This window comes from Chamaea fasciata, unplaced genomic scaffold, assembly GCF_029207755.1.
Source record: "Chamaea fasciata isolate MVZ Bird 193981 ecotype frontalis unplaced genomic scaffold, bChaFas1.0.hap1 SCAF_14, whole genome shotgun sequence".
Taxonomy (NCBI): Eukaryota; Metazoa; Chordata; class Aves; order Passeriformes; family Sylviidae; genus Chamaea; species Chamaea fasciata.
In genome coordinates, this window is record NW_027094099.1 from 3,530,334 (window position 1) to 3,548,702 (window position 18,369).

At 52.6% G+C, this 18,369-nt stretch overlaps 1 protein-coding gene across 3 annotated transcripts; it reads right to left on the reverse strand.

Moving 5' to 3' along the window:
- Positions 1–12,552: 12,552 nt before the first annotated feature.
- On the reverse strand, positions 12,553–16,476 carry NMB (neuromedin B). 3 transcript variants are annotated; one of them, XM_066196404.1, is made up of 4 exons: positions 16,312–16,476; positions 15,625–15,827; positions 14,712–14,836; positions 12,553–12,854 (listed from the first exon to the last, which is right to left on the reverse strand). In XM_066196404.1, exons 1-3 carry the CDS (start codon positions 16,442–16,444, stop codon positions 14,723–14,725), a joined length of 450 nt encoding a protein of 149 aa, XP_066052501.1. In that variant the 5' UTR covers positions 16,445–16,476; the 3' UTR covers positions 12,553–12,854; positions 14,712–14,722. The 3 variants fall into 3 exon arrangements, with proteins under 3 accessions (XP_066052501.1, XP_066052500.1, XP_066052502.1); XM_066196403.1 differs by having other exon boundaries at positions 14,695–14,836; XM_066196405.1 differs by lacking the exon at positions 14,712–14,836.
- Between the last annotated feature and the right edge of the window lie 1,893 nt (positions 16,477–18,369).

Consider the following 18,369-nt stretch of genomic DNA (forward strand, 5'->3'; position numbering starts at 1 on the left):
GGCTGAGCGCCCGCCTGTGGAGTTAACTCCTCATCGTCCAAGGGAATGGAATAACCCGGAGGGGACAGAAACTGCCTGTCCCTGGCAGCGGTGTGCCAACCACTCCGGAGCCAGCTGGGGAGAACGGTGGGACGCTGCTTGGGAGACCAAGTGCTGTTCTTACCACAGCACTTCACCAACTCGCCTTCCTGCTGGAAAAGGGCTGCTCAGCATCCTCCGGGAATGGGGGCTATCCTTGCAGCAGCAGCAGAAACACCCACGTCCCCTTCCCCAGCCCGAGCCTACCTCCACTGCAGCCGATCCCGGCCTGGGAGCTGCAAAGCGCACCGGGATGCTCCGGGAAGCGCCGGGAAGCGCCGGGAAGCGCCGGGAAGCGCCGGGAAGCGCCGGGATGCTGTCTGCCCGCCTGCTCGCACCCCCTGCCAAGGCTGCGGGCGAGGAGCCAGCCCGGCACGGAGTCACAGCTGTGTTTCTCCCAGTGCTTTTTAGAGTGCCCGCCTCCAAAGGTGGTTGGATCACCCAGCCTAACCCAGCCGCTCCGGCACTCCTGCGAAGTCCCAGGACACCCAAGGGAGCTATGGGCTGGCACAGTCCCGGGAAGGGTTTGCCTTCATCTCCTTGACTTTTCTTGCAGGACAGTAAAAAGTCCAGTTCCATATGGCATGAAGATCCTGGAGCTGCCAGGCTCCTCCGGATCCTGGTGGGACCAGATGTCTTCAAAGCCCTCATCTGCGCTGCCTGGTGCAGGTTCCCAGCTGAGACCATCGAGCTCGGGCTGTGGTGCACAGTCTCCTTGATGATCCTGCTCCTGACCCCATCCCCGGGGGACTTTCCCTGAGAAGGTCCTGATTGAGATGTTGGTCACTGGGCAAGGTGTCTAGAGGTGCTCCCAGCCCCATTCTGCAGAAGATGCTCAGGTCTGTAACCTGGCCATGGAATGGAGATCATGGAAATTCAAACTTTCGGGGTTTGCTCCTGTACTTTGGCATTTCAGTTGGTGGAAGAAGGTTGTATTGATAGTGGGAAGGGCCAGCGTGGCAGAAACACTCTCCTGACCCACGTTTGGGGTCTTGCCACTGAAACTGGCACGGCCATCCCCTGGATATTTCTTTCTTGCATCCCAGTGAATGGGTTGGCTGGGTACCTACTCCCTTGGCAGAGGGAGGTAAAAGCAAGTTTTCATTCATGCCCAACAGGAAATAAAGGAATTTTTTGGGCAAAGACTTTGCCATTTCCCCTCAAATCCCCAACTGGTCTGACCCAGTATGAACTCTGAATCCCTCCCCAGGAGTTGTTTAAAAAAATTAAAGGGTGGCAAGTGTGATGTGGGTGTGGAATGTGTGTGCAGAGCTGTGCTGTGGAGCTGTCTGGTGGGGACAGCTCCAGCTCTGACAGTCTCTGCAAAGCAGAGGGAGATGTGGACTTCACAGCAAATGGAGCAAATCCTTAGGGGTGATCACATGGACATGTGGGGCTTTGGACCTGTTGGAAAAGTGGAACCACCTCTCCCTCCAGAGAGGATAACTGAGGAGGTGGCTGGTAGTGGCAGGATGAAAATGATCAGGATGGGGAAGATGCAACCATGTGAAGTGGTGTGTGGGATGAGGGTCTAAACCATCCCTCGTTGCACTCCCTGGAGCTCGGAGAGGCAGCAGAGGGATGAGCCCTGCACTGGCTTGGAAAAACCCATGTGTGGAGTTTGCCTTTGGAGGGCATTGAGGCACGGTGGGTTTGGGGCTGTCCAGACAAGCATCACAAACATGTCCTTTGGGGAGATACCCTGTCCCCAAAAATGAAAACAAGGGTGATGGAGTTCCCCTTCTCGAAAGAAGGTGACCAGCGACACAAGGTTTGTGTGCAAGGACATCAGGGGAGCTCCCAGTAATGCTCTGGTTCTCTCACCTGTCCTCAGCAGTGATGGAAATGGGGCATGATTGTGGCAGTGGGATGCTCCCCTTCCCTGGAGTGCTGATGAGATCATATCCTGGGAAGTGTGAGAAAACTGCTTGATTTACCCCTCACCCAGTACTCTGCATATAGGAAGAGGTGATTATTACAACGTTTTTTCCTCCTTTTTTAAATTTCAAATTTTCTGAGCATTTCAGGAGGTAGTAAAGCTGTGTATTACATCACACAGTTCCCAGGGAACACTACACAATTTCCAGGGAGTTCCTTCTCCCACTGTCAGCACTCTGCCGTTGTTGGGGCAGCCCTCTTCCTTGGGCAGCTTCTTTGCTTCATTCCCTCCGGAGAGATGGATCCTCTGATTAGAGATGAGTCGTTTGATCCAGGTCACTGGAGGGAGGTGGGGGCAAGGGGAGGAGCAGCCATAAGCTCTTGTGCAAGCGGATGCTGAGTGCTGGATCAGCTACTTCTCTCGGTTCTGGGAAGTGCAGTGAGGAAAGAGTGGGGACATGCCTGGGCAGGGAGGTGATTTTGGGGATGGACAAGGAAGATTTTTGCCTGAGCCATTGGAGCCAGAAAGATAGATGTGGTGCTTGTATCCAGGAGTGACTCTGCCCCATAGCTGCCCCCATCACCCCCTCTGTCTTCTTCCCTGACAGGGGCAATGCTGCAGCTGGGGTTGAGCTGGCACTCTGTTGTGATGAATTCCATCCTGTGGATCCTTGCCCAGGAATTTTTGCCGCAGCTGAATGGCCCATGATGGAGCAGCTTGAAGGGAATGATGGAAGGAAGGAAGGAAGGAAGGAAGGAAGGAAGGAAGGAAGGAAGGAAGGAAGGAAGGAAGGAAGGAAGGAAGGAAGGAAGGAAGGAAGGAAGGAAGGAAGGAAGGAAGGAAGGAAGGAAGGAAGGAAGGAAGGAAGGAAGGAAGGAAGGAAGGAAGGAAGGAAGGAAGGAAGGAAGGAAGGAAGGAAGGAAGGAAGGAAGGAAGGAAGGAAGGAAGGAAGGAAGGACCCCTCTGATCAGTTCCATCTTGATGAGCAGAGAGGTTGCTGTGGCCTTGGTTTGGCTCCAGATGTATTTGCAAGAAGGATCTATGTCTATTTTTCCAGCTATTTGGAAGTTATGCATTTTGAGAGAAGAAGGTGCTGCTACCCACTGCACTGACCAGTGGGTTTCATATCTTATGATAGAGACAGCTCAGGGTTAAGTGAAAGGACTGCCAGGAGATGGAGGCAGAGCTCAGCAGGAGCCACACATCACCCCCAGTGGGAACTGAAACAGGAGGGGTTTCAGCCACACGTCGAGGAAATCCTCATCTAGAAACTGTGTTGAGTGTTCAGCCCTCTGCCCCTTCCAAGAGCCATCATGCAGGACAGGAACAAGTCTCTGGACATGGTCTAGACCTTCAGTGGCACATGACAGGAAGAGAATCTTGCTTTGGGTCCTTGATCATCTCTAGTTCTAGTCCCAAACAACTTCTTTCAGCTCCTGCCAGTGTTACAGGTTTCCGTGTGTTCTCAGAGATACAGGGGACAGAAACCCAGCTGTCCCATTGCCCTCCCGAAAACCTCCCTCCCACCCAGAGACTCCGTGTTTGACATCCTGGCCACTAAAACCCGTGTCTGAGTGAGGAAGGGGCTGGGGCTGGTCCCATTCCTTCCCTTGCTCCTTCCTGAGGTTATCCAGCTTGGATGAGGGGCTGCAGGTCCAGCCCTCATCTGCTGTTGACAGGCCCCAAGTACCCCATTCTTGGGGCTGGGATTAGGCTGCCCTAATCCCAGCTCTGCAACAGGGATATGGGGAGGGATCATGACAGGGTCTAAGCTGATACCCTGGGAGGTGGGTAGGCAAGAATGTCACTTCCCATCTTGCATCTGTTACAGGTGTTTCCTCTCCATCAGAGAGCAAATGGATTTGCCAGCTCCCAAACTGCCCCTCCAGACTGAACCCAGAGTGTCTCCCTCATCTAACAGAGCTCTTCTGCCCTGGTGTGAGTCTTGGGAAGTGCATTATCTGTGGTATGCATTTTATTTGGGATTTTATTGTCCCAGCTTGGGGAACCTTGTCCCGACAGATAACAGCCCTTCCTGACAGTTTAACTTTACCGTCAGGAAGTTGAACTTTGCTGGGGCTTTTCAAAGCTGTTGCCCCAGCTTTGCTGGGGCTTGTTAATGATGCACTGTGTGGTAATTAGCACTTTCATCCCTGGTTGCAGCTTAGAGAGCTTTCTCTTGTAATCCCTGGCATTAGAGGCAAATTTTAAGCAATAAACATTTTTCCATGGAAACTCCTCTGTCTTATATCTCCCTGCCAGCCTTGGAATCCCTTCACAGCACCGCCTGAGGAGTGTGAGCTTCCAGATCTCAGATCAACTGACTGTAAACATTGTGGGGGAAGATATCCAAGGCAGATTTGGGGTTGGCCAGGTCTTCTATGCATGTTCTCTACCAGCTCTGGGTGTCACAAAAGCTTTAATGGATGATGGTCTTGGTTTTGGAGACAAATTTCAGGAGGAAGTGTCCTGGAATGAGTGTTTCCTCTAAGGAGAAAGTGAGGGAAGGGAAGGGAAGGGAAGGGAAGGGAAGGGAAGGGAAGGGAAGGGAAGGGAAGGGAAGGGAAGGGAAGGGAAGGGAAGGGAAGGGAAGGGAAGGGAAGGGAAGGGAAGGGAAGGGAAGGGAAGGGAAGGGAAGGGAAGGGAAGGGAAGGGAAGGGAAGGGAAGGGAAGGGAAGGGAAGGGAAGGGAAGGGAAGGGAAGGGAAGGGAAGGGAAGGGAAGGGAAGGGAAGGGAAGGGAAGGGAAGGGAAGGGAAGGGAAGGGAAGGGAAGGGAAGGGGGAAAAGACTTCTGGCTTCAAGCTAGCTAAAAACTAATCTCAAAACAAACAAACAAACAAACAAACAAAAACAAACCAACCAAACAAACAAAAAACCCCAAACAATGCAGCATCCCTGGTCCACCCTGGAGAGATTGAACCAAAATCATGCAGGAGCCCAAAGCTCCCCACCCCACACCCTGGTCCATCTTAAAGCTACAGCAGCCATTTTCTGGGTGTAAAGCAGACAGCTAGGGAATAAAGCATCATTATAAAATCACCCCAAGAAGATGATGTTCAGAGCTCTTCCCTCCCAGTGGTCCTGTCCCACCAAACATCGCCCTGGGATGGTGTCTTGCAGTTGGTAACAGTCCTGCTGTGAGTGAGGGGTTTCAGCAGTCACCCATCAGAATTTACACAAGGCTGAGGGCTCTTTTTCTCCCCCCATAGTCTCACAGATCTCCCAGAAGAGCTGATTCCCTAAAACTTTTCAGGCTATGTGTCTCCCATCCTTCCAGGGAAAGGACATACAGCAGGGAGCTGGGAAGCTGGCCCTTCATTAAAGGACAGGGTCTTTTAAGGTCCAGGCCTGCAAATGTTCCCAGGCAAGAAAAACAGACTCCCCCTTTTTCCTAGTCCCAGGTAAGTATTCCTACAAGTCCTCCTGCCCTGCAGGGAGCTCCCTTATCCCTTTCCATGGCACTTGGATCCAGGTTCTGGAGCAGGTTGCTGCCTCTCACACCAGCAACATGACCAGGCTGGAGCTGCTTCTTGAGTCCATGCTGGAGGCTGATGGCTCCCTTATCAGTGCCACCATCCTGGACCAGTTTTTCCTGGTTTTGGCTTGAAAACACTTGGAACAGGTACAGATGAAGGCAAAGGTGTTCCTTGGCACGTGAGAGGTTGGGAGATGTCAACAAGGCTGTGGGAACAGTGAGTCCAGGAAATGGAAAGAAAGGAGTGTCCTAAGTTCACTCTTTCTATATCCTACCTGGGGTAGGAAGGGGTCTTACTGCATCCACCTCTGTCTACTCCTTTAGGAAGGAGATTGTCCCGAATTACAGCTTGGTTTGTCTTTCCACAGTTGAAAAACACCTCACTGTGGTGGTACTGACCTACATATAATTTATAAAATTCATGGCAATTCGGCAGCTCTACATTTCCTGGCATAGTCTCAACCTTGTACAAGGAGTCCAAAGGTTGACTGGTGGACATGTTGGAGGTGGCTTATGGCCTCTTCCTCTGCAGCACAGCAGGGCCATGAGCACTATGGGCTGTAACTGGTGGAATTTCCCAGTGCTATGTCAGGTGTATCCTGCTCACTGTATTTTATGCTCTCTGAGCCTGACGAACCAAAATATTTATAAACACCTTATTCCTGTTGGAGTCCTTGGCTTTTTCTCAGCCCCTTATGGAGGTTAAAATGAATAGAAATTAAAAGAAAATGGCAGTGAGATTGTGCTGGACCTTCTCTCACTGCACTCCAGCACCCTGATGATCTTGGGAGTCCTGTGGGGAGGGCCCTGTGGCAGAAGGGTTTTCATCCAAACCCACAGCTGGTTTTGTCCCTGCTGCTCTAGAGCTGTTTTCATCCCATAAAAAAGCCCATAAAAGAAGATTTTGTGGGTCTGCAGCAGGGATGATCCCCGTCTCTTGCTCCAAGGAGCAGCACTTGGTGCACACACACTGTATGAACATCTCCTGAGCAGGGTCGTACAGACTTTGGGTCAGACACAGCCCTGAGCCCTCCCAGACTGGGCAGGCAGGGAACTGTGATTCTGCCAATACTGTCAAGCACTTGTGCCTCTTTTCTTGGGTTACTCACAGCAGGAGAACACTCAGGATTTCAAGGCTCCATGTTCTATGATGTCCATGCTGTAGTTGCTGAAGCACAGTCCAGAGCAAGGCATTTCCTTGGGTCCAGGGTGAACACATCCCTTGTGGGAAGATTTGGCTTGGGACCAGCAGCACTTGGAGTCATTTCATATCCCGGAAGGCTGGGATTTCCCCTTGGCTGAGAAAGAGGGCCAAGAGAAGGGTTTCCTCTAAAGACCAGAGCAGTGAGAACAGGCTGGTGTCCAGGGAGTTTGGCCCTTTCTCATTTCCAACTGAAACTGGAGAACTGTTGTTCCAGTGTGAAATGGATTCTGAACTGCTGGGGCTCCCACAGAAGTACCAGATCTCAGGCAGGCCTCTGGCTGTCTACCATTGCACATTCTCTGCGCATCTTTAGTTGAATCTCTTCTTGAGGCCTCAGCCAAGAGCCTGATGCAATGAAAGTCTTCATCACAAGAAAAAGAAAAAGGATTTTGTGGGTTAAGTTTGGTGACTGAAAGATCACAAAAATAGAAAAATACTAATAATACTAGTGATACTTACTACTACTACTACTACTAATGATAATAGATGTAATTTAAGAAGAAATGTTAAAAGAACACCCAAGAGAAACAAGGGATACACAGTTCATGCTCACCATCTGCTGACCAATGCCCAGGCTGCCCCTGAGGGCAATCAGAGGCTCCTGGTCAATCCCTCCCAGTTCATATACTGAATATGATGTTCTGTAGTATGGAATATCTTCAGCTGTCCTGGCCGTGCTTCCCCCACCTTCCTGAGCAACTCATCACTAGCAGAACATGGGACATTGAAAAGTCCTTGACCCAGAGTAAGCTCAGCAACAGCCAAAACATCCCTGTGTTGTCAACATTATTCTCCTCCCAAATCCAAACCACAACACTGGACCAGCTACTGACAAAAAAAATTAACTCTATGCCAGTAAAACTAGGGCAGTAGCCACCCCTTAGTCATGTCACTGATGGTATGCCAGGTTCCACATTTCCCAAGACCCCCTCACCTTTCCCGTGTTCTGATGGATATACACACACATCTGTGTGTATGGACTATGCCTGTAAAAGTCCATTGAGTTCATTTCAACCATGACATTCGGTTCCAGCTTTCAGGGCAGCAAAAGTTTGTTCCGTGTTAAAGCCAGTTCTTTTTCCATCACCACTGCTCTTGTTCAGTTTCATCAGAGCTCATCCTTTGTTAATGTGATGATCAGAGGGGAGTCAGGTTCAGATCCCCAAATCCAGACAGTGTTGTGAGGTGCCTGGTGGGATGAGGAGTGTATAGAAGTGCCACAGAAGTGATAATACACAGCATTATGTACCAACTAACTTCATACAATTGAATTTATTGGCTGTTCTCACCCGAGATCAAATTGCCTTGGGGCACACATTGGCTTTTCCCATCCTCCAGCATCACCCACAAAGTGCACTCAGGTCCTTGAGTAAAGTGGAATTTGCCTTTGCCTGGGGCAGGAATAACCCAGATTGTTTTCTTCAGCATATTCTTTATGTGCACTGCAGGATCATTATCCCATTCTACTGTACCTGAAGGCTTAGACTGGGCAGGGCCAGCCCAACAGGGAGATCCCCTGATGTTGACTGAGTAGTAATTGGCCTTTGTTAAATGTTAATATCCCAATGTTTGCAGGTCCCATCACCCTCTCGGTGTTGTCTTTACCACTGTGATTTTTCCAGAGGCTGGTGAGTGATAGGGAAAAGTGAGCTGGTGGGTCATATCATAAGGAAAACGCCTTTGTCCACCTTATTACAGAATCACAGGATCATTGAGGTTGAAAAAGACCTCCAAGACCATTGAGCCCTCTATGTGACCAATCCCCACTTCATCAACCAGATCAGAGCACCAGAATGCCACATTGAGTCATTCCTTGAATGCCTCCAGAGATGGGGACTCCCTCTCCTGAGCAGCCTCTTTCAATAGCTGACCACCCTTTCCATGAAAAAATCCCTCCTGACATCCAACCTGAACATCCTCTGATACAGCCTGAGGCCATTTACTCTCGTCCTGTCCCTTGTTCCCTGGGAGCAGAGCCCATCCTCACCTGGCTGCACCCTCCTATCAGGGAGTTGTGCATAGCCAGAAGGTCCCCCCTGAGCCTCCTGTTCTCCAGGCTGAGCCTCCCCAACTCCCTCAGTTGCTCCTGGTTCTCCAGCTGCTTCCCCAGCTCCATTCCCATCTCTGGACATGTTCCAGCCCCCCAATGTCCCTCCAAGAGTGAGAGGCCCAGAACTTCCCACCAGGGCTAGAGGTGCTTCAGCAGTGCCCAGTGCAGGCACTGCCCTGGGCTGTGGCCACACTGGTTTTGCTACAAGCCAGTTGCTGTTGACCTTTTTGGCCACTTGAAATATCTGTATGCTTTGAGATTGTACACTGCATTTAACCTCATCTCCACTGCACTAGGATGCCCTGCTCCCTGGAAATCATTTGGATACAGTGCCAAGCTCTGGAAGCCCACTTCCCCAGGTTATCCCAGCCTCTGTCCTGGCTGGATTTACCTTGGTCAGGTCAGGGATGTTCATATCAGGATGTGAGGAGCTTTCCCTGGAGGAGCATGGGGGATGGCAATGGAATTTGACTCTTTTGCTTCCTGATGGCAGCCTGCTTCCCTTTCTGCTTCCTTCCCTCCCTTCTTCACTGCCTGGCTTGTTGGTCTCCTGTGGAAGAGAGGTCTCCAAGCACCTCAGAGAAGGGAGCACCCCAACCTGGCGCTTGGTGTCTTTGCAAGAACACAGCAGGAGGGTGTCCTCTGTCAGTGAGCACGACAGGGAACACTTCCCTAAGCCTGGTACAGCGATGACACCAAGTGGTAGCAGTGGACTTTCACTGAAATCCCTCTGAGACAGCTCCTACTCCGAGTCAGTTCCACAACCAAAGACACAAATGTCAACAGTGAAGGTGACTTGTGTCTATTTATCTCGCTTCGTGTCTTTTTCCCATCCCTGGGGTCATGCCACAGCCTCAGGTTGTGGGGGAAGCCCAGGAACAGCAATGGTCATAGCTGCCCATGAGCTCTCAGGGCTTCTGAAGAAACGTGTCACAAGTCTGAACACCCCAGGGAAGTTGTCCCAGTGACCCTGAGGGGCCTCCTTGAACCACTGCTTGCAGGGCACAGAACAGCAAGTTCTGCTGTGAGCAAGGGCTTGAGCCCCAGCAGCAGCATGGAGGGTTGTCCTCAAACCAGAGGAGCAACAGGAACAAATCAGAGCTGGGAAAAGACCCAAAGTGAAGAATCTACTCATTTTCTAAGCTTGGGCACAAAGCTTTGGTCCTGGAACTTTCCAAAGAACATGACCTGGTGAGCGATGGGACACTGTGCTGAGCCTATGCGTGCTGTGGGCCAGCAGGTAAATGTCAGAAAGATGGATGAAGAGAAAGAGCCAGCAAATTACCAAAAAAAAAAAAAAGAGCATCCTCAAAAGCTTTCCTGACTCACTCAGTTTGTAATCTAAATTCAAGGAGGAATAGCCGTTTGGGGCTTGAGGAGTTGTTTGCCTGTGAGGGAGAAATAGAAACATCGAAACAGCTGAGCAGAGGACCCAGCCTTCATACATGAAAGGTTCAAGCCCTGAGTAACGCAGTCTGAGCTCAGAGCTCATGCCGCTTTGGACAGATGGCTGGACTACAGATCTGCTGAGATTTTCTCCAGCCTGAGTAATCCTCTGGTGTCCAAGGCAGGTACTGGGCACTCAGGGCTTGGGGGCCCAACACTGCTCCAGTCTGTGCAGCAGTTCAGAGGAGGAGGATGAAGATGCTCCATGGTGGAACATGCACTCCTTGAATGGACCACTGCCATGGAAGGCACTGCCTGTGGAAGACTCATCCATGAAAGTGCAGGTCTATCACTCCCGCCTTCAGCTGTTGCTTCCACAGGGGGACTGGGTGTCACCTGCAGAGACAACAGGGAGGAGGAGAGGTGCTGAAAGTGAGCCTGGCAAAGGGGAGAGGAGGAGCCTTCCCCAGGTGTGAAAACGCTTTTTTTTTTTTTCCAAAACCTGAATCAAATATTTAAATTAATTGACAATAAATTAACTTATATTCCCCAAGGCGAGCTTGCTCTGCCCATGGCAGCAGTTAACAAGTGACCTCATCCTTCTTTATCTCAACCCAAAGGAGAGTATTTGGGGGGCTGGGGACAGACAGACAGAGAGGCAGCTGGACAGGTTCTGGCTGGGTCAGAGGGAGAATGAGGATCTCACCTGGGTGCCTCATGGCCAGGAACCTGCTCCTCCTCCCATGACCTTGACAGGGTGGTCCTATGACACACCAAGTCAGGAACCCCATTAGGCTGTCAGTCCCTCACACTGCTGTCTGAGGGGCATCTGGTTTCCTCCAGTGTCAAACACAATCCACAGTGTCATTATTTTTCTTGCTAATAATTAGTTTTAAGTCAAGGCTTTACTCCAGCTAATGAAAAGGTGAGCTGGGGGTCACCCACATCCCAGAATGCAGCAGTGAGTCTGGGCAAAAAAGTTGATGCTAGAGGAAGAATTCCTGCACGGAATTCTGCAGGACAGTGGAAAACCTCTTAAGCAAAGCTGGTGGGTAGGAGACCATGAAGGACTCCCAAAGGCAATAGCTACAGGTGAGCTGTTCACCAGCAGGATGTAGAACCTGGGAGGCTCAAGGTGCTGCTCTTCCCAGGGGCTGCAGCCAAGCAACTGCTCCAGTGAGGAAGAGGAGGCTACACAGGATCTGAACTATCCTTGAAGGGACAGGGAGCATGCTAGGAAGGTCTCCTACCATTGCTTTGATCCCTCTACTAGTTATCAGCATCTTCAGATGCTGGATCATCCCTTGGCGTGGTGTGACGTGGCTCTGAGGTTCCTGTTCTCAGGCTAAGGGCTCTCCTCCTGTGAGATCAAAGGATCAGGTTAAATTTATCACCAGAATTGTGGGGAGCAGAGTGTGAAAGTTTATGGTTTCATTTATGGCATCACTCTGGGCTCTGCTGCCAGGTTTTGCTCTTCCTGGGGAAATCCCCAGGGCCATGGAGATGCTCCAAGGCTGACACAGCAGCAATTGCTCAGCTGGGAGGAGAGAAGGCTCAGGACATACCTCAGAGCCCTTTCCAGTGCCTAAAGGGGCTCTAAGAGAGCTAGAAAAGGACTTGGCACAAGGGCCTGGAATGACAGGACAAAGGGAAATGGCTTTCCACTGCCAGAGGGCAGGCTTAGATGGGATATTGGGAAGAAATTGGTCCCTGAGAGGGTGGTGAGGCCCTGGCACAGGGTGCCCAGAGCAGCTGTAGCTGCCCCATCCCAGGAAATGTCCAAGGCCAGACTGGACAGGGCTCGGAGCAAGTTGGGATAGTAGAAGGTGTCTCTGCCCCTGGAATACGGCCACAAGGTGTGCCTTCCAACCAAACCCATCCTACGATCCCATGACCCCCACAAGTGCCTGGCAGCCATAGGGTTCATCCGTGAGCAGCATTTTCAGAGGATATAGAACCAGAGTCTTCTCATGGGACTGTTCCATCACCCCTTTCAGCCAGGTCCCAGCTCCCTTCTCCAGCCATCCTGCACAACAGAGGGCCCTGGGGTTGTACCTCTGCCCCTGTGAGTGTTTAACTGCATGCACGAGGTGAGGGTGCACCAAGCCAGCATCACGAAGCAGCCTCATAATCAGACTGAGGGTTTGATGGCCAAGGCCAATGAGCCTGCAGTTAACCCTAAGTGCCACAAGGCCAGGACTCAGACTAAGCCAGAAATCCCACAGCTGCTTTGCTGGTAATATTCCCAGTAAAGAGGGTCACGAAGATGCTCCAGTGGTGAGTGGTGTCATCAGCTCACCCAAGTGTGCTGTTTTACCATGTCAGGGTGTCCTTCAGTGAGCAGAGGCTGCAGGGACTGAATCCAACCCCCCCGAGCTGCTGAGAGCCAGGAGCTTCCCATCACCCTGCCCCAAGGTGATCCCACTCCCCTTTCCCCCTGTATGAGCCCTGGGGGTCTGCCTCCCTACCCCCACAGAAGAGTCTGTGCAAAGAGCCAGTTTTATTCACACAGGCACATCAGACGTCAAGAAAACACAAAACATAGAGGAACTATACAGGATTGGGCAGGGTGGAGCAGAAGGCTCCTCTTTTCACACACACCATCACTATTAACAATATTTCAGAGAGAATAAATAAAAGTGATGTAGCTATAGAAACCCACAAGGACGATGCTCCCCTCTCTTCACCACGCACAGCCGACCTTGCAGACCTCATCCTCCACAGCTGCACCTCTTCAGTTTGAAAAGTACTTCTCCAGGACCTTCGTTAAAAGCCCTGTCTCCTGCAAAACAAGACACAACAGTGAGACACGGGGGCATGCAAACAACCACCACCATCACCACCTATGCTGGGTACCATGGGGCAGGTCAGACAAACATCCCGTGCTGGAGCATGACAGCACTTTCAGGGGTGGCTTGGCATGGCACATGAGAAGGACAGAGCCAGAAGCCTCCCATCTGTGCTCCAACAGCTGAACCACGACTCCAATGTCACAGGGAAACTTCATCCCAGTGAGGCAGCAGCACTGGGATGAACTTCAGGAGAGGGCCTCATTCAGCAGAGAATGTGAGAAGGCAAAAAGAGACAGCAAACACAGCATGGAAGAGTCACAGAGGGGTTTGTGGGATTGGCACTGATCACAGGTCCCAGAGCTATGCAGGGCAGCACCTGCCTTCAGGCAGAAGGGCTCTTCCCATACCCCTGGAGCTGTTCCATCCCACGCACATGGTGTCTGCATCCTGGGGAATCAATGCCACACACCCAAGGAGATGACAAAGGATGGGAAGGATCCTCATCTGCCAGCCCAATCTTTGTCACACAGAGCAACATGGCAGCACTGTGAAGCCCCAGCATGCTGAGAGCCAAGCCCTGTCTGCCACACATGGCTGGAAAGTCGAGATGGAAGTGACAGGTCCTGAGCATGGCATGGGCTGAGAGTTTCACAGGGCAGAGCTATGAAAAAGCCTGTGAGGAAAGTGAGAACATGGCACAGATCAGCTCAGGCTGGGTGCTGACACCTGGTGTCCAACAACAGTCATGCTGAGAGGGAAAGCTGTCAGAGGGTGGCAGGAATTTGGACTGGCACTGTGACAACCACAAGAGCAAGAAAAAATAAGGTCACACAGAACAGTATAAAGTGGACAGCACTTAGAGGCACTAGGGAGAAGCAGTTCTGTAATATCCACAACAGCACAGATGTGAGGGTGCTCCGGGGATGGGTGGGAGAAAGGAGCAGGAGGGCAGGACTCGGAGAAGTGAGGTGCTCAGAGGTGCCCAAGGAGCAAAACCAGAAACGGCACCCAGCAAGGTGACCAAGAGGACCAGGTCACTGGCCAAGGAGAGGCTTCAGGCTTTGGGAAGAGAAAGTGAGGGGCAGGAGCCAGGTGCACATCAAGCAGCTCAGCTGTGATGCCACACGTGGGCATGGCATCCCACCTTGCCCTAGAGAGGCACTGGGCACCGAGGCAGGCACTGGCCAGCTCCTGCATGGCCACAGATAAATCACCTCAAGCAGCAGAGCTTTGGCTCCCAGTGTCACACCTGGCCAGCACTCGCCCCTGAGCACTGGGAATGAGCACTGGCAGGGCTGGTAGGGTTCTGGCACGCACCTGGAACCTGTGGCACAGCACCAGCACTCAGGGCAGCGTGTGCACAGGCACATCTGCATCGTGAGCAGCGATCTACACAGCGGAGAGCCCCAGGGAGCACCTTTACCATATTCACACCACACGCTCAGAAGCAAGGCAAGGCAGCACATCTACCAGCTCTCCCACCCTCCCAACAAGTGCCCTCCTGCTTAAAGGTTCCTTGAAGGGGATGGACAAGGGTCCAGAACCTCCACAGCCCTCATCTTCCCAGCTGCATACAAGAAGCAAAGACTACAGTAACCCAGCCCAGCACACTATACAGGGAAGGTGGGCTGGTGCCTTCAGCCATGCCCAGCTCTGTCTTCACTGTGGAAAGCCCTCTGCCCAATGGGAACAGCTCTCTGGGATGTATCAGTTTACCTTAATCTGCTGAAAGTGAGTCCAAAAGGGGCTTGACCAGTCCTGCAACTCTGCTCCACCTGTGCCAGAGAGGAGCAAGTCCTGCCTAACCCTGCATAGCAGAAATAGCTTTACCTGCATGCAGTGCTTACTGGATAGCTCCTCAGGCATCTGGCTCAGTGGGACAGCACAGGCAGGACTGACTTAAGAGGATTTCATCCTTTTTAGACTCCCAGATACTTCCTGCAGTGACTTGAAATGGTGAGACACCAGGGAACTGTGCAGGAGGCAACAGACAAGCAGAGCCACACAGATTAATTCCATCTATGGATGCAGAAATTCCATCCCTGGACTGAGCAATTTGATCTCTACATCCTGCCTGAGGATCTGTGCCTGTGCATTGTTCCCAGGGGCAGGTTTTCCAATAGGAGCTGAATGAGCTCCAAGGTAAAAGTCAGTTAGGCTGAGGATCTGCTGATACACAGTGGGACCAGTGGAGCTTCTGCCCTCTCTCTGCTCCCAAAAGCCTGCTCTGCAGCAGCAGGACCAATGCACACCTACCCTCTGCAAGGCTTTGTGCCCTCAGCATTGAGGGATCCCAACCACAGTGACACAGAGCCACAGCTTTTTGCTTGCCAGATGCCTTTCCCTGCACATATTGAATCCCTCTTGGTCTCCCACTGTGGAAGTAAGAGGGAGAAAGGATTTCCCTGTGCTTGGAAAAGAGGACACCATCCTCTTCTGCATTTGGCTGACGAAGACTCAGATGCTTATTAACAACCCCTGGAGACCACCACTGTCACAGCTCCATCACAGTGTTACTTGCTCATCTTCACACCTTTCCCAAGCCCCTGGGACTATCTGTCACTGCCCAGCTAGACACAATCCTCAGGACACTTCTCCTCTCTCCCTTTATGATTGGTCCTTAGAAGTGCTTTAAGGAGGGTTAAAAAGAGGGGAAAGAGAGGACTGCACCTCTAGCAGCTGTGCAGGTGCTCCCATCTCCAGCACAGCTCCTCCATCTTTCTGCTCCGAGCATTTCCCTCCACCTAAGTCAATATTCACCTGGTCAGTGAGGTCATATTTCCCTTGGTTCTCATCCAATAGCCTTTCTTGCAAGAGGATTTTCAGGAGCTCCCGGGTCAGCAGTTCCATCATGTCCTCCAGCAAGGCTCGTAGAGAGGGACCGAAGACCATTGGCACAGCAGGCTCCTCCGGAGTCTCCAGGTGTGGAGAGCCTGTAACACTCTTCTTCCCCATGAAGTGACCTGCAACACCACACACGGTGTGTCTGGGGGGACGCAGGGCTCCAGCTGAGCTCTCACCGGCCACCCTGCACCGGCACCAAACAACAAGGAGCACCCAGTGACCTAATGCCTCAACCAGCTGAGTCAAGAGAAACCCAGAAATCCCAGGTCCTCACTCCACATGGGATTTTTGGGAAACTTCCCTCTCTGTTCCTCCTGACAAGATCTCTGGGGTTACAGAGGTGCCACCCAGGGATGCTGAACCTCATATCCAGGGATGCCGGACTGGTCAGTCTGCTGGGGCTGTTGGACCAGCTGCCCAGGGATGCAGGTGGAGGTGACTTCACACCTGCCCTGGCCTCCCCCTGCCCATCGTGGCACTGCCAGCATTCCCCTCCCCTCGTGGGAGCAGGGGGCTCCGCACAGGCAGCCACAGGACAGTGCGGGAGGTCGCCGTGCCCCGCACATCCCGCGTGTCCTTGTGTCCCCCCCTCCCGCCCGGTACCTGTGGCCCAGAGGTTGCCGCGGGGGTTGACCTTGATCTTGGCGGCCTGGCTGCGGTGCTCGGCGAAGTCGAGGTGCACGGCGGGTCCCAGCGCGGCTCCGCAGAGCAGCAGCAGCAGGCACGGCAGCGCCATCGCCGCCGCGGGACCCGCGCCCGCCGCCGCCGCCTCCCGGTTATACCCGCGGGGGCGGGACCTCGCCGCAGCCCGCCCGGCCCGGCCCCGCCCCGGGCTGACACGCTCCGGCCCTCCGCTTGCGCCCGCCGTGTGTCATCCCAGCGCTCCGGCGGCGCGGGGGACGTGACAGACCCACCGCTGAGTCCCATTCCCAAATCTCTCCGTCGTGGCTTGTCCATGCTTCCACCTTCTCCATGCTCTTTTTGCACTGGAGCTCAGCCAGGAGCTTCATTTCCAGTTTAGCTCAAACCCATCTCCCAATACGTGTACCTGAGCGCCTGATTAATGGGGTGGATAATCCGAGGATCCTGGCCTCGAGGACCGGCCAGCTCTGCCCAGCTCCTTCACTTTCCAGAGCGGCCTCCCAGAGGATCCCACTTAGTGCAGAGCATGAGCAGGAGAGCCTGTGTATCGCTCCTCACCTTTTCCACTCCCTTTGAGATTCTGCAGACCACTATTTCCTGATTACTACACCCAAACCTTCCATGGATAATCATGTTCCCCATGAGTTCCTCCTTATCCATTAATGGGATGGAGATAGTGGGAGCCTGGGACACAAACTGTGTGCCCAGGGTTGAAGTGAAGTGAATTCCAGGTGAAACTGGAAGCATTTGATCAGAGGGCTCCAAGACACAGGTTGTGCTCTGTTTCTTCTTGTCATTTGCCTGCAGCCAACAGGGATTCCTCCAAGTTCCATATCTACACAGGGATACTCTCAGGTTCTGAACCATAGTAGGTTGGGGTGAGGTCTGGTGGGGGTAACCAGGGTCAGACATGGTCCTGGCAGGTCCATAGTGAGAAGGAGAGCCTGCCTGGGGCCAGGTCAAGCCAGTCACTCAGGCACTGCTGAGCTCCCACAACACAGATCAATGACAGACCACAGGCCCAGGGCTGAGCTCAAGTGGTTCCTGGGTCCATGTGCATAGAGGGAAGTCCCAGGAGAGACCCATGAAAGCTAATTAGTGTCCTAAAGGCCCTGACAGCTTCTGCTGGATTTACAGTTCCACAACTTTGCGAGAAGGTGCTGGTTGGTGGGGATGAGATGACCCAGTTCTGCTGGGAAATGGCAGAGGGAATTCATTAGCAGTGCCCTTCAGGACTGGAGGTGACATGTTCCCCTTCAGCAGCAGGGGGTCAGAATTCAAACTGCAAACTCAGCTCTAAGCTTACAGGAAGAAAAAAAAAAAAAAATCCTAAAGTGTTACCAGGCATCCTCCCAAACTGTGTGATTGTCCCCTTGGGTGGCCAGATCAACATGGGCTCCCTGTTCCAGAGAAGTGCCATGGGGATGGGCAGGGCCTTCTCCTCCCTCACCCATCAGGTGTGACACCTCTGCCAGCCTTGTGTCCAGTAGTGCTGGAGGTCCTGGGCTCAAAAAGGAGACCTCACTTCACTCTCTCACCATGCTCCTTCCCTGTGTTCGGCAGGAGAATGGCCGAGCAGGCAGTGCTGGGCTTGCCACTCGAGGAGGTGACCCTTTAAGGGGGCACAGGGAGCACAAATACAGTGCTCACCCCAGAGGCAGCATTTGCAGCATCGCAGCCCCAACTCTCACATTCACATCATGGCAGCCTCATCTCCCCCACTGAGTCAGCAGAGAGGAGACCGGAGGCCCCTGGTCCCAGTAGTGCTGGTGGCTGCGACCACTGCTTGGGCTCTGGTGTCCCCTCTCAGTGCCCACATGCCAGTGCTGCATCTGGACAGACAGAAACACCTCCATCCATTCTCTATTTCCTCTCTCAGCCCACGTCCCTCCCCCAGTGGCCTGCACTGCCATTGCACTGACAAAATACAGCTCGAAATGGATGGACATTTCTTCAAATTTCTTCCCAAGGCTTTTCTTCAAAACAGTTTCAAATTCACTCATGATGGCCAAAGTGATG